Source organism: Montipora foliosa, chromosome 10 (assembly GCF_036669935.1).
Source record: "Montipora foliosa isolate CH-2021 chromosome 10, ASM3666993v2, whole genome shotgun sequence".
Lineage (NCBI taxonomy): Eukaryota > Metazoa > Cnidaria > Anthozoa > Scleractinia > Acroporidae > Montipora > Montipora foliosa.
Genome location: NC_090878.1, coordinates 11,460,311 through 11,472,810, shown reverse-complemented (window position 1 = coordinate 11,472,810; position 12,500 = coordinate 11,460,311). Strand labels below are relative to the sequence as shown.

Genomic DNA, 12,500 nt, shown 5'->3' with positions numbered 1-12,500 from the left:
TCGTCATCGTCAGGGTTATCGTTATCTTTATCGTCATCGTCATCGTCATAAACGTCTTCATCATCGTCATCTAAATCATAATCATCGTCGTCATCATAATCATCGTCATTGTCATCGTCATCATCGTTATCGTTATCTTTATCGTCATCGTCATAAACGTCTCCATCATCGTCATTTAAATCATAATCATCGTCGTCATCATCATCATCGTCATCGTCAGCGTTATCGCCATCGTTATCGTCAGCGTCATCGTCAAAAACGTGTTCATCATTGTCATTTAAATCATCATCAACGTCGTCATCATCATTATCATCGTCAAGGTCATTGTCATCGACATCGTTATCGTCATCTTTATCATCATCGTCATCGTTATCGTCATCGTCATCAACGTCATCATCATTAGCATCATCATCATTTCTCATATTTTTATTGTTCTCATTTTCACAATTCTTACATTTTCATATATACTTATGCTGATATTCTACCTTTACTATTTGCTTTATAATGACTGCAAATGCTGTTGAACCATCGTCCTTTTATCGTTTTTAAATTTTATCAAAATATTTAAACTTGCATGCAAAACAAATCATTTTTTTCATTAAAAAAAGGTGGCAACAAGGAAAACGGAACATCAGCAGAGAGAACGTTAGAGTACTATTTTATGTAAAACTATTTTGCCTGAATTTTGCCATCAGTGTGCAGCAGTTAAGCTCTGATCATAGCAGGACGTTTGAAGGCGAAAATGTTGACCAACAGAAATTGACCTACTAGCAAGACATCTTTGCCGTCATCCACACTATGGATTTTTATAAGAGCGTCTAGTTTTGTGGCTGGGGCTGAACGCTGATATCTATTTTTGCAATGTACTTAACGTGTTTTTATAGTCGTGTGGTATACTAAGTTCGACTGCAAACTGCGTTGTTCTTCAGTGTATCATACAACAAGAAAATCTCACAGTTTACTTTTTATTTTTGCATGTACCTATAGACCGATTGCATAAATGGCCGCCAAAAACGTATTCTTTTGTTTATGTGCTAATTAGACTCACTAGCCTCGTTTGCATGGACAAAATACAATAGAAATGTCGTTCGAGAGCGAGGCTAGTGAGTCTACGTGGCACATAAAGAAAATAATATATATTTGGCCGCCATTTATGCAATCGGTCTATACCAGAACATCATGACCTTGAAGCCTTTCAACTCTGGTTCAGAGCTGGGGTTTTTTTGAGTTTGAAAATTTTTTTCTTATTTGGATATAACGTCGCTCGTGCATTTTCCCGCGCGTGCAGCTTCGATCTTATTTTTGTCCATATTTGGGCATAAAATTGGTGTCGTAAAATCCCCAGCTTTGTTCCAAGGAAAAGAGTTGCAAGTTACACGCTTCAAGGTCATTTCCTTCTGTCTATACTTATACTACATGTATTCACACAAGCAAAAAAAAAAAAAAAAACAAACGAACAAAATAAAGCCGATTCTTAACTGACTCTAGGCCGGGTTACGTTCTTATTGTGTTCTTAATAGGGACCTTTAGAATGGGGGGCGAAGACGACTTCCAGTACAAGTTTTCCTTACTGAGTATGCGCATAAGATTTGGAGGCCGACATTTTTCAAAGTGCGCATGCTCAGAACGGAAACCTTGCACTCGTGCTCGTTCTCCGATCTTAAGGTTCGTAATAAGTCTTGGTTAATCTCAGCTTGAATTTTTTTGTAAAAAAGGTTCTTATTTAAAAAAAAGTGTATTGCTAAACAGAGGGTGTAAAGTCCAGGTAGCAGGTTAGTGTTGCAGGTCATTGTTTTACCGTAAATGAAACAACCCAAACCTTAAAAAAAAAATGCTAACCTTAGGCTTAAACATGATCTAAAGCGTAGTGTTTAGGCCCAGTGTTAGTATTGGTAAAGGTTTGGGTTATTTCAGCAACGGTGACACAATGACCTGCAACCCTCACCTGCAGTTTACACTCTCCAATTGCTCAGCGAGTGTAGTGGCAGCATAGTTGTTCTTTCTTCCCTCCTCTCCCAGCAGTCTTTTACATGTACATAAGGACATCAGGTTATTCTTCAAAAAGGCTCACTCTATCAAAAACAATTTTGTATATCTTCATCTTCAGTGACAGTTCCATGGGCAGTAATCACTTGGCTGGGATACTCTCAAGGTCTGCTGCTACCTCAGGGCAATCTCCTTGGGTATCACCATGGCAACCCAGCCACGACTGACAACAAAACCTACAATAAGCTCACTCTATCATGAACAATTTTGTTTATCTTTATCTCCAGTGACAGTTCCATGCGCAGTAATCTCTTGGCCGAGATACTCTCAAGGTCTGCTGCCACCTCAGGGCATACGTTTTCTCCTTTGACATCAGTATCTACCCATCTTTCTGCCATTTAATGCGAGACTGTACATCAATGACTTCTGCCATCCACAATGCCTCGCTGTGAGGATTATTGCTGAGATCAGCAATTTTAAAAACTCTAATGCTTGGGCATTGCATTTCATTTGGATTGCCAATCGTTTTCAGTTGCCCAGCAACCATCACATACATTCCTGAAAATGTCATAAATACACAAGTCTGATCAATGTCATTTTTACGAAAATTTGGACAAGGTGTCTACCAGATCAAATATCACAAAAAAAATTGAAAAACCAGAAATGAATTTAAAATACAATAGGAAACTTGAGAGCAAATAGAAGAAGCCAAAAACAAAAGAAACAAACGCTTTTCTTACTTTGATCAGATTACTTTCAGTTGAAGCATAAGTCAAACCAAAATTTCTTCATGAAAAGGGTCTAGTGCATGGTTCTGAAACACTGTTTTTTTTTCCACAAAACAAATGAACCAGACTTTGTGAACAAGTCAATTTGTAAATTTAAAGCATCTAGAATTGTGTTGTAAGTCTTCAGACAAACACAATTTCTGTTACACATTTTGTTTCCTCCCTGAGACAGAATGATACAAACTGGCTCCTTACTAAATGAAATACTTTGTGTGTCACAAAACCACTTTGCCTGTCTGTCTTTGAAGCAATAAGCTAGATTTTCGAGTGCATACATGAAACAAAACAAACTGGCTAAATTTTCCCTTTTTGCTCATATTAATAAAATAAAATAAAATAAATATATATATATATACGGTATATAGTTTACGTCATAGAAAGTGCGGCGTACGGGGTTCTATTCACGAGTTGTTTGCGTGGATACGCCTTTACGCTATCGTTGCTTGGTTATACTTCCACATGTGAAATAGCTGTACGCCATTCTGATTGGCTGTATATTAAGCCTTTTCCACATGTGAAAATAAAGCGTATAGATTTGTACAAATGAGCTTTATGGAATAAAATTCTCATATTATGTGTAATAAATATATATATCTTCTGTTATTTCCTTAAAAAACCTCCCTTATTAAAACTAAAAATTTTATTTCAAAAACGTATAGATACCTTTATGAAGGTACAGATCTTTTATAATCTGAGTTACTCCAGTTGCTTGAATCACTCCTGTCCCATCGTCGAGAAGAACGTCATTGCTATCAGCTGAGATATCCACCACAATACCTTGTAGCCACACCTGTTGTGATGAACTGCCAAGAAGCTGACTCATAAAGAACTTCTTGGCAGGGGTGTTTAAGAAAAGGGGTTGTTGCTGCGACATGACCAGTCACACTACAATTTGAAAAGTATTTACAGCGGTTATCAGTCACACACCCCCCTCCACAGTTTTTTAAAAATTTTCTCAAAACTTAATTTGGGTAACATCAATCAAATGTTTTCATGTCAATAGTCCTGTTCCCTTGGCAGTATTCAAATTGGTCATGGAAACATTTGATTGATGTCCACCCAAATTTAGTTTCGAAAATTGAAAAAAAGTCGTGGAGGGGTGTGTGCCATTGGTACAGTGTATATCACCTTCTTTCTAAGATGTTGCAGCGAAGAGGTTCTTGCGGTCCGGATTTCTTAACAGAAAGAAGTTCTTGCAGTGTCAACTTCCAACCGCAAAGAAGTTCTTGTGGCTGGTAGGATTGTGGCACAAGAAGCCGCAAGAAGACATTCTTGCGCATGCATTATTATTGGGCTGTACTGTAATATTGTAAATTATTTATATTACTATATCAATAATTTATGACATAAAATTGGCATTGACGTTAACTCCACACAAACTGAACTAATAGAGATTAGCAATCTCCTTGGGTATCACCATGGCAACCCTGCCACAGCTGACAACTAAACCTAGGCATACTGCAAGGAGGACAGAGAGAAGAGCCAAGAGAACTCAAGAGAGTGCAAGAGCCGTTTAAATGTCTAAAAATGATCAGCAGACAACATTATTTTGACAAAGATTTTAAACTGTTGAATGACTGGCATGTTCATGTGACCCATATACCACCCAGATAGCACTACAGCCTGTACAGGTGAGACTAAAGACCTGGCCAAACTATCGAACAAAGTTGGAGTGAACGCTCCACCTTTGTGCGATCCAACAGCACTGGACGGTTTGGCAGCCCATGTTGGAAAATGTTCGTCCAACATTTTTTGTTCAATCAAGCATTGGATAAAGTCGCTTTTGATCAAACATTACGCCCAACAATTCTGCTCAATGTAACAATGTTGCAGTGTTTTGCTGCCCTTACAACAAAGTTGTGTCCTGATTGGAGTGACGTCCACACTGCAAGCCAACTGCAAATTGCCACTATCTTATTTTCAAGCCTAACTAGGCTTCTAGCATCATTTGCAACCAAGATGGAGGACAAGGATGAAGAGGACATCATGGTTATTGATGAACAGCCAGAAACCTTGAACAGCGAGTATGAAGCAAGGCCATGTCTGAGGGACATGTAAAATTTCTGCAACTAGATCCGTGTTTATTCTCGTCATTTCCTAAGCAGTGAACACACCCTTTTCTACATGTTCTCTTAATCATTCTTTGGTTTTTGCTTGTTTGAATCTGTCATTTCCATCCTCCAACAGCTCCACCAGCACAAATGCTATGAGGGGTTCTCATAATATTACAGTGTTAGGGCCAACTTGAACTTGATCAGTTTCGTCAAGCAATATTGGATAGTGTTTTTCTACTACCTCAACATTTACATCCAACAATGTCGCATGTTGGATCCAACTTTGTTCGATAGTTTGGCCAGGGCTTTATGGGAGCTACAATACACATATTGAATGTACTGTACGTGTAGCTTGTTAGTAGAAAATATCAGTCGCTCAAGTGTTGGCAGACACTACCTACAGTAAACATGATCGGCTAAATCCTGAAGAGATACTGGATTGCCACCAGTTGTTTAGGAATAATTTTCAAAAAGTTAACTGGCTGCTGGTCAAATACAATGGACTTCTAACCCACCCAGCCCTCAGTTGCATGGTGAACCCTACCACCACCCCGTTGGGCATCCACGTCATGTTGCCAACCGCAGCTTCAGATGATACATCCGATTCCCCTGATCTTGCTAAGTGTGAGAGAAACAGTAACATAGAAAGAGAACTAACGAAACATTCTACAATCATTTTGACGAGTCTCCTGAGAGACCAAAAATAGTACTTTTATGGAAAATCTCGTACAAAGCGCTTATGTATTTAAAACACCTTTTTGCATTGTGCTTTAAGTTTTCACCCCTTCTGAGAGCAATGAACATAGTACACAGGCCAAAGACATGTCAACTTACCAAGCAAATTACGAATCAAGCCTTGCCGCCATAGACGCAATAGTCGCCATATTGAAATTTTGCTGACCATGACCCATATAGACTGGGTCCGATTTTCTCACTGACGTCATACAAAATGGCTGACATCATTTCAGAATTGTGTGGAAAATGTGATTCCCTTTAGCTTCATGTCGAAGCTATGATTTATCTGAGATCAAGACTTACGACAGAGCTACGATGTCTAAGAAACGTGTGGCTTATTTTTATGACGAAGATGTGGGGAATTTTCACTACGGTGAGTGTTTGGACTTCCTTGGACCAGTCGCACATGTTTTTATAACGATCTTGATGATCGACGTTTGTTTTTTAAACGATCTCGTATTTTGAAAAGTTCTAACAAACTTATGAATTTCTGGGAACCTTTCTTTGTGTTTAGAGGGTGATGACCCTACGGAAAATAGTACACTACCTTTTTTCAAGAGCTCTGATCAGACCGATTATTATTTTGAATGACAAATATTACATATAATAGACGGTTAAAATGAGTTTAATCTGGCGTTTTTGCATTATGAAGAATTGCACTGTGTGTAGATCTTGTGTCATCTGGCCTTGTTACCTCCGCTAAAGATATGCATGTATCATTCCCAATGCCATTTGGTTTTAACAATTATTGTAAATCTGAGCTGGTGTAGGTACAAAAATTTTGATTTTATCAACGGAGTTGATAATGCAAATTGACCACCATACAGAGATTCTAAAAGCTGATGTTTTGAGTTCTAGCGCTCTGACGAAGGGCTAACGCTCGAAACGTCAGCTTTTAGAATCACTGTACGGTGGCCAATTTACATTATCAACTCAGTTGGTAAAACCAAAGTTTTTGTATACCACTTCCCCACCGACGCAGCACCACAGTTTCTTTAGAAACTACCCCCTTCATTCATTTGGTGTAGGTACAGACTATGAAGAGATAGAGACTGTGAGATGAAGATGCACTATTATAGTTTATTTGTTTTTATTTTTTCCTCAGGCCCCAATCACCCAATGAAACCTCACAGACTCACATTAACACATAACTTGGTTTTCAACTATGACCTACACAGGAAAATGGAAGTAAGAAACTTTTGCACTATTAACAGCTGCTTTTACCACCCTGTGAGCAGGGGCTCTCTGAAACTCAACAGAGGGCGAGCGAGCAAGGCTCTAATGAAATTGTGTCAAGTTTAAGTTGCTGCAGCCAAAGTTTCTGGGCTAGTACCTCCGGCCAAACTGGTTTAGGTGCAGCACACCTCATATACAGCTGTAGTTATTTTTGACAAGGCGAAGGTCAGAATCAAGCCTTCGGTACGAAAATCAATATGACATATCTAGGAGTGTGATGGAGGTTTGGCCTGGTTTTGAAACAGTTTCCAAGCAACAACTTACAGTGTACACATACTCAATAAAGACTTCACATGATTTCTGCAAAGTTGTTTCTTTCTTGTCAAGTTAATAAAGGCTCTGCTGGCAGGGTGCTACTTTTACAGCTTATACATGTACATGTAACATCAATAACAGTACTTCTAAACTTCAGACAACAAAGAATGGGTGATAGAGAACAGTACAAATGTATCTAAATGTTGGGTCTTACTGAATGAGTTCGAGCAGGATATTATAGTAAATATGTGTGCACTGTATTATTATCAAAATTGAAAGCCATTGAAGTGGTAATTAAGTTTATTACTACCAAAGCCACAGGCAGAAGTAAATAACACAGAACTTAGATTTTTCCTGATTGCCTGACCATCTTCAATCAGTTGAAAGGGATTTTTCAACACAATAAAATTTAATGAAAAATGTACAATATTATCAGTAAATTAAATCTCGCTGCTCTTTATCATTGTACATGCATTGTTATATTATATTTAAAGATACACATTGTGGGCGATTGAAAAATTTGCCTTGGATGAAAAGGTTCTGTGCATCTACACGGTGTCCAGTAATGCAAGTCAGTTTTGATGTGAACTTGTGTTTATCTAGTGTGTACTTGTCTTTTTCAGGTATACAGGCCTTACAGAGCGACATACCATGACATGTGTAGATTTCATTCAAGTGATTATATTGAGTTTCTTAGAAGGTACATGTGTAGAGCTGCCTTCAGCATATTCACACACACACACTACTACCACTACTACTACTACTACTACTACTACTACTACTACTACTACTACTACTACTACTACTACTACTACTACTACTTGTACTACTACTACTACTACCGCCACCGCCGCCACCACCACCACCACCACCACCACCACTACTACTACTACTACTGCTACCACCACCACCACCACTACTACTACTACTACTACTACTACTGCTACTACTACTACTGCTACTACTACTACTACTACTAATAATAATAATAATGATGATGATGATGATAATAATACTACTATTGACCTTCTGTGATCAAGACAACCTCTGAAGAGATGTTATTCAAACTCTGCAAGTGTAAATACTGCTTAGCCTCAGCCCCAGAGCTGGTACTAATCGTCTTGACCCTGGTGAAAATCCTGCCCAAGATTCTTTAAAGTTCCTCCAAGATCCTGTAGGATCCTGTAGAATCTTGGACAGGAATTAATTGCAGGTCCGAACCTAGGTAGGATGTTATCAGGACCCTGAAAAGGATCCTGGACAGGATTTTTGCCAGGGCAGTGGACGATTTGGGTGGTTCCAATGACTGCAGAGGCCTGCATTCCTCCCAACTCATCCATATTCCCTAAATCTTTCAAAACACCTTTCAGATGTCCAGACACAACACCCAAGCAACCAACCACATGTACAGTACATGTACCAAAGGGCACACTTCTCTTCTTAACCTTTCGTCTTTTTCTAATCACACCATCGACCTTACATGTATCTATCATGTTTCCTTGTCAAACCTTGACAGCCACTGGTCCCAACCTAACCCCACCATGATCAAAACTTTCAATCGCACTGGCCTGATGCCCAGATGCAGCTTTTAAGAAAACGTCTTTCCTTGTCAATGCAGTTGAAAGCAGCCCCAGGCTTGTCCGCCTCTCCAGAACCCTCGGTCATAAATAGTTGTAACACTTCGCTTGAACAGCAAGTGAAGCGCATCAGAGCTGTTAATAACGTAGCCCTCCTCCTCCCTTCAATCAATGTTGCATTTACTGGACCAGGTTGGTTTTTTCACTCAAACCCATAAACATCAACAGTGAAGGGTGTTAAGGGACAAATTGCCGTCTGTGTTACAACCTTTGTGGCCGGGACGCCTCTTCTGACAGCAGTTGCTCATGCTGGAAAAGTCTCAAGAAACGCAATAAAGCAACTTGCATTTTGATTCACTATCAAGTCTCTTGGTTGTACGTTCAGTTCTCCACCGGCCCTACTAGGAGGAGTATGGTCACTGATGATGATGATGATGATGATATCTGATTTCTTGTGTTCTTCTAATTAAGGAGGTTTTTTTGTAAAACAATTTGATCTGCTAAAAGAGTGCCTGTGCATGTTCTACTAAAATCAAGGTTTTATAAAAGATAAGAGATTTTAATTATGTAGTTTCCTATTTCTATAAAGAAAGGAAAAAATCTGACTTTTCAATGTCTGTACTTGCAGGGTGACACCGCAAAATACTCCAGGGGGACAAAACAAATCGGCAAACAACTTTAATGTAGGAGAAGACTGGTGAGTGTAATATTATTATTATTAAAAACTTAAGATCATTGGATCTCCGGATCTCAAGTCAAGCGCCCTAACCACTGGGCCACACTGCCTCCTGTACAGTCTTTACACAGTGAAAGTAATGACTTAACCTAGTGGTAGTACACGTAGCTTTAAATCTTTTTGTTACAACTGATGTTTTGGGATGGAGAGTGTGTCACTTATAGAAAAGATTGACTTTTTCTGAGTAAAAATTTAATTATAGTTTATTTGTTTTGCTGTTCCTTAAAGTTTTAATGCCTTTTGATATTTTCTTCAGCCCAGTGTTTTCTGGCCTGTTTGACTTCTGTTCTATTTACACTGGTGCCTCGTTGGAAGGTGCTGTAAGATTAAACCAAAGGGTAGGTATTATACTGTGCTTCAATTATTGAATAAATCTTACAATGTGCACATACTATCAAAAACTGAAAATGACAGTCAGTAAAAGAAAGAAGTCAAGGAACATGCTGCAAAATTATTGTGTAGAATAATAAGGCTATTTAGCAGACTATTACTGTACAGTAGTCCAAATCGGTTAGTGATAAACGCATGAATCGGCTGTTGAGAGAGCTATTTCCTGATGTGACGAATGTTATAAATTAAGATAGTGGAATACTCTGCCACAGGTCTTTGATAATTACATGTACACTGTATGTTAGTACTGGTAAACATTATGTATCCATGTGGGATTAGAACCAAGCTCCCAGGTTCCTAGCATACAATATACATGTAGATCTTATGCAACATCAGCATCACAAACCTTATGTCAATTGACACCTTAGCCACTGAGCTGTTGACGACTGCCAGTCAATAGAAACTCCATCTTGTCATGATCATTCATAACCGCAGTATGACTTTGTCTTCTCTCATCCAAGCACACACGTTGCAGAACTGAATTACAGATGCAATTCTCCAGGACAGCCACAGCTTCAACTTCACTTGGACATTAGCTTTCAGATGGTCTGAATGAATATTATAATAATATAGCCGAGTGTCATCAGGGTAGGCATATGTGGAAGGGAGATGCGAAAGTAGGATCTCAAATTAAAGTTAATAGACGTAAATAATAGCAGGCCTATAGCAAGCATAAACCCTGTGGAACAACATACTCTAAAGCAAATTTGTTAAGGAGTGTGCCATCAACCGAAGTTGATATTTAACATGAATTTCAAAGTGTCCCTTTTAAGTCTAAGCATATGCATTTTGCTACCCCTAATTCCAACAATAAGGTAAGTGCGGTTATGGGATGGCGCAGTGGTGAGAGCACTCGCCTCCCACCATTGTGGCCCAGGTTCGATTCCTCGACTCGGGGTCATATGTGGGTTGAGTTTGTTGGTTCTCTACTCTGCACCGAGAGGTTTTCTCCAGGCACTCCGGTTTCTCCTCTCCTCAAAAACCAACATTTGACTTGTTGTGTTAATTGTTAGTTTCACTTTACAGTGTCCCCAATTAGTGCTCTAGTGCTAAGTCTACTAGACACTTAAATAAAGTTCCTTTCCTTTTTTCCTTTCTTTTCACCTGTTTATCTTTACTTGAAGACCATAGTTAATGTCTGGGGGACACTTAACGTTGTATCATGTTTATTATCTCTTTTCCCAGAGGCAAGCTACATGTATGTTAGGGTCAATTTACACACTACAATTTTTGTTGCATGCAACAAGCTTACGACAGGCTTACAGCTTGTCTACAATTGTCATGTTTGTCAACAACAATTATAAGTCATGTTGTAGGCCTGTTGTAAGCTTGTTGCATGTGCCGAAATCACACCATGTAAATCGGCCCTTAAACTTGGAAGGAGAGCATGGTAACACTTTGAATTGCTTATCAAAATCATCGTGCATGTATTACATGTATGTGCATTTCTGGGCGTACAGGTTGCATCTCAGACTGTTATTCCTTAATACTCACAAATGACTCGTGAAGTCTCCCACTCCTCTTCTAAACCTGGTTGTTTTGGCTTGTCTCACCGGCAGGTATGTTTTGCAGGTTGCAGTTTGAAATTTAATTATAACTGGAAAACCACTGGCACTTAAAAGAAAGGTATTGCGATAGACTTAACATGACTGTTACATGAGGCTGTTTACGATAGACGGAATATACTTGCTGAAGGGTGAAGTTTCACGTGTTTTTGCCATGTGAAAGACGCCAACTTTTTTATGTAAGAACCCCTGATGAGTATGGGTTACTAACTATTTTTAGTGCCAGCAGTTTTCCAGTTAAAAGTAAATTTCAACCTGCAACCTGCAACCTGCAAAACATACAGTCTTATACCTGCCGTTGTCTCACAGGTTTGTGACATTGCAGTCAACTGGGCTGGTGGTCTGCATCATGCTAAGAAATGTGAGGTCAGACTTGTTAAATTTTCAAATTTCAAATTTTCAGTTTTCAAGAATTTTCTCATGCAAAGTAAAATACATGTACGGTAATTTTTAGCTGAGATGTTGATTGTTTCTTATTATTTTCTTAAAAATTCTGTCAGAATGCTAACTTAGTTTGCGCATTAATTTGTATTATTTCTTTGATCAGGCATCTGGCTTCTGCTATGTGAACGATATTGTGGTTGCAATATTAGAATTGCTAAAGTGAGTTTAAAGTTTTTACATAATTTAATTACCGTAAATTTTTAAGAAAGTAGAGCATGTCGTCTTGTAGACTTTTCTTCTACTGCCTGCTCTCATATTCATGATTACAAGTATTTTAAATAATATTCATGGCGGCCATTAATGACAACCACTCATTTACATGTACCATAGTCTGGATTTAGATAATTACACCAATGTACATGTATTAATGGAGAAGGCTTTCAATAATCAATCTGCTGAAAGGGAAGTCAGATTTTTAGACAATACTGACGAGGAACTGCGGCATTTGTGATGACATTTGCAAATAATTATGAAAATTTCTAATGTTCTCAGAGGAGGCACTTTCGTGATGTATGATTTTTATTGTTCTTGTTGATACCATCTTTGCCAGATCGTCTTTTCTATTGTCAGTAAAGCTGAAGTGTTTATTTCAGGTATCATTCTCGAGTTCTATATGTTGACATTGATATTCACCATGGTGATGGAGTCCAGGTAGCCTCTTGTTTCTTTAATTTTTAAATGCTAGGCAGTTTATTTAAGAAGAAGTAAATTACCGTAGTTTTATTTCTATATTT

The 12,500-nt window shown here is 38.5% G+C and overlaps 3 protein-coding genes across 3 annotated transcripts in view; 1 reads left to right on the top strand and 2 right to left on the bottom strand.

The window, feature by feature from the left end:
- LOC137972520 (transcription initiation factor TFIID subunit 11-like) overlaps positions 1-422 on the bottom strand; it is a 6,229-nt gene extending 5,807 nt beyond the window's left edge. The window contains exon 1 of the mRNA XM_068819273.1: positions 54-422. Coding sequence (XP_068675374.1) covers positions 54-422 — 369 coding nt within the window. The remainder of the gene's footprint in view (positions 1-53) is intronic.
- Positions 423-2,365: 1,943 nt separating this feature from the next.
- LOC137972519 (recQ-mediated genome instability protein 2-like) lies at positions 2,366-3,648 on the bottom strand. Its single transcript, XM_068819272.1, has 2 exons — positions 3,438-3,648; positions 2,366-2,544 (listed from the first exon to the last, which is right to left on the bottom strand). Exons 1-2 carry the CDS (start codon positions 3,646-3,648, stop codon positions 2,366-2,368), a joined length of 390 nt encoding a protein of 129 aa, XP_068675373.1.
- A 2,120-nt stretch (positions 3,649-5,768) lies between these two features.
- The window catches only part of LOC137973690 (histone deacetylase 3-like), a 14,533-nt gene continuing 7,801 nt past the window's right edge, over positions 5,769-12,500 (top strand). Inside the window, exons 1-8 of the mRNA XM_068820564.1 lie at positions 5,769-5,936; positions 6,669-6,751; positions 7,678-7,754; positions 9,260-9,328; positions 9,624-9,705; positions 11,632-11,688; positions 11,870-11,925; positions 12,360-12,417. Coding sequence (XP_068676665.1) covers positions 5,879-5,936; positions 6,669-6,751; positions 7,678-7,754; positions 9,260-9,328; positions 9,624-9,705; positions 11,632-11,688; positions 11,870-11,925; positions 12,360-12,417 — 540 coding nt within the window. The 5' untranslated portion in view covers positions 5,769-5,878. The remainder of the gene's footprint in view (positions 5,937-6,668; positions 6,752-7,677; positions 7,755-9,259; positions 9,329-9,623; positions 9,706-11,631; positions 11,689-11,869; positions 11,926-12,359; positions 12,418-12,500) is intronic.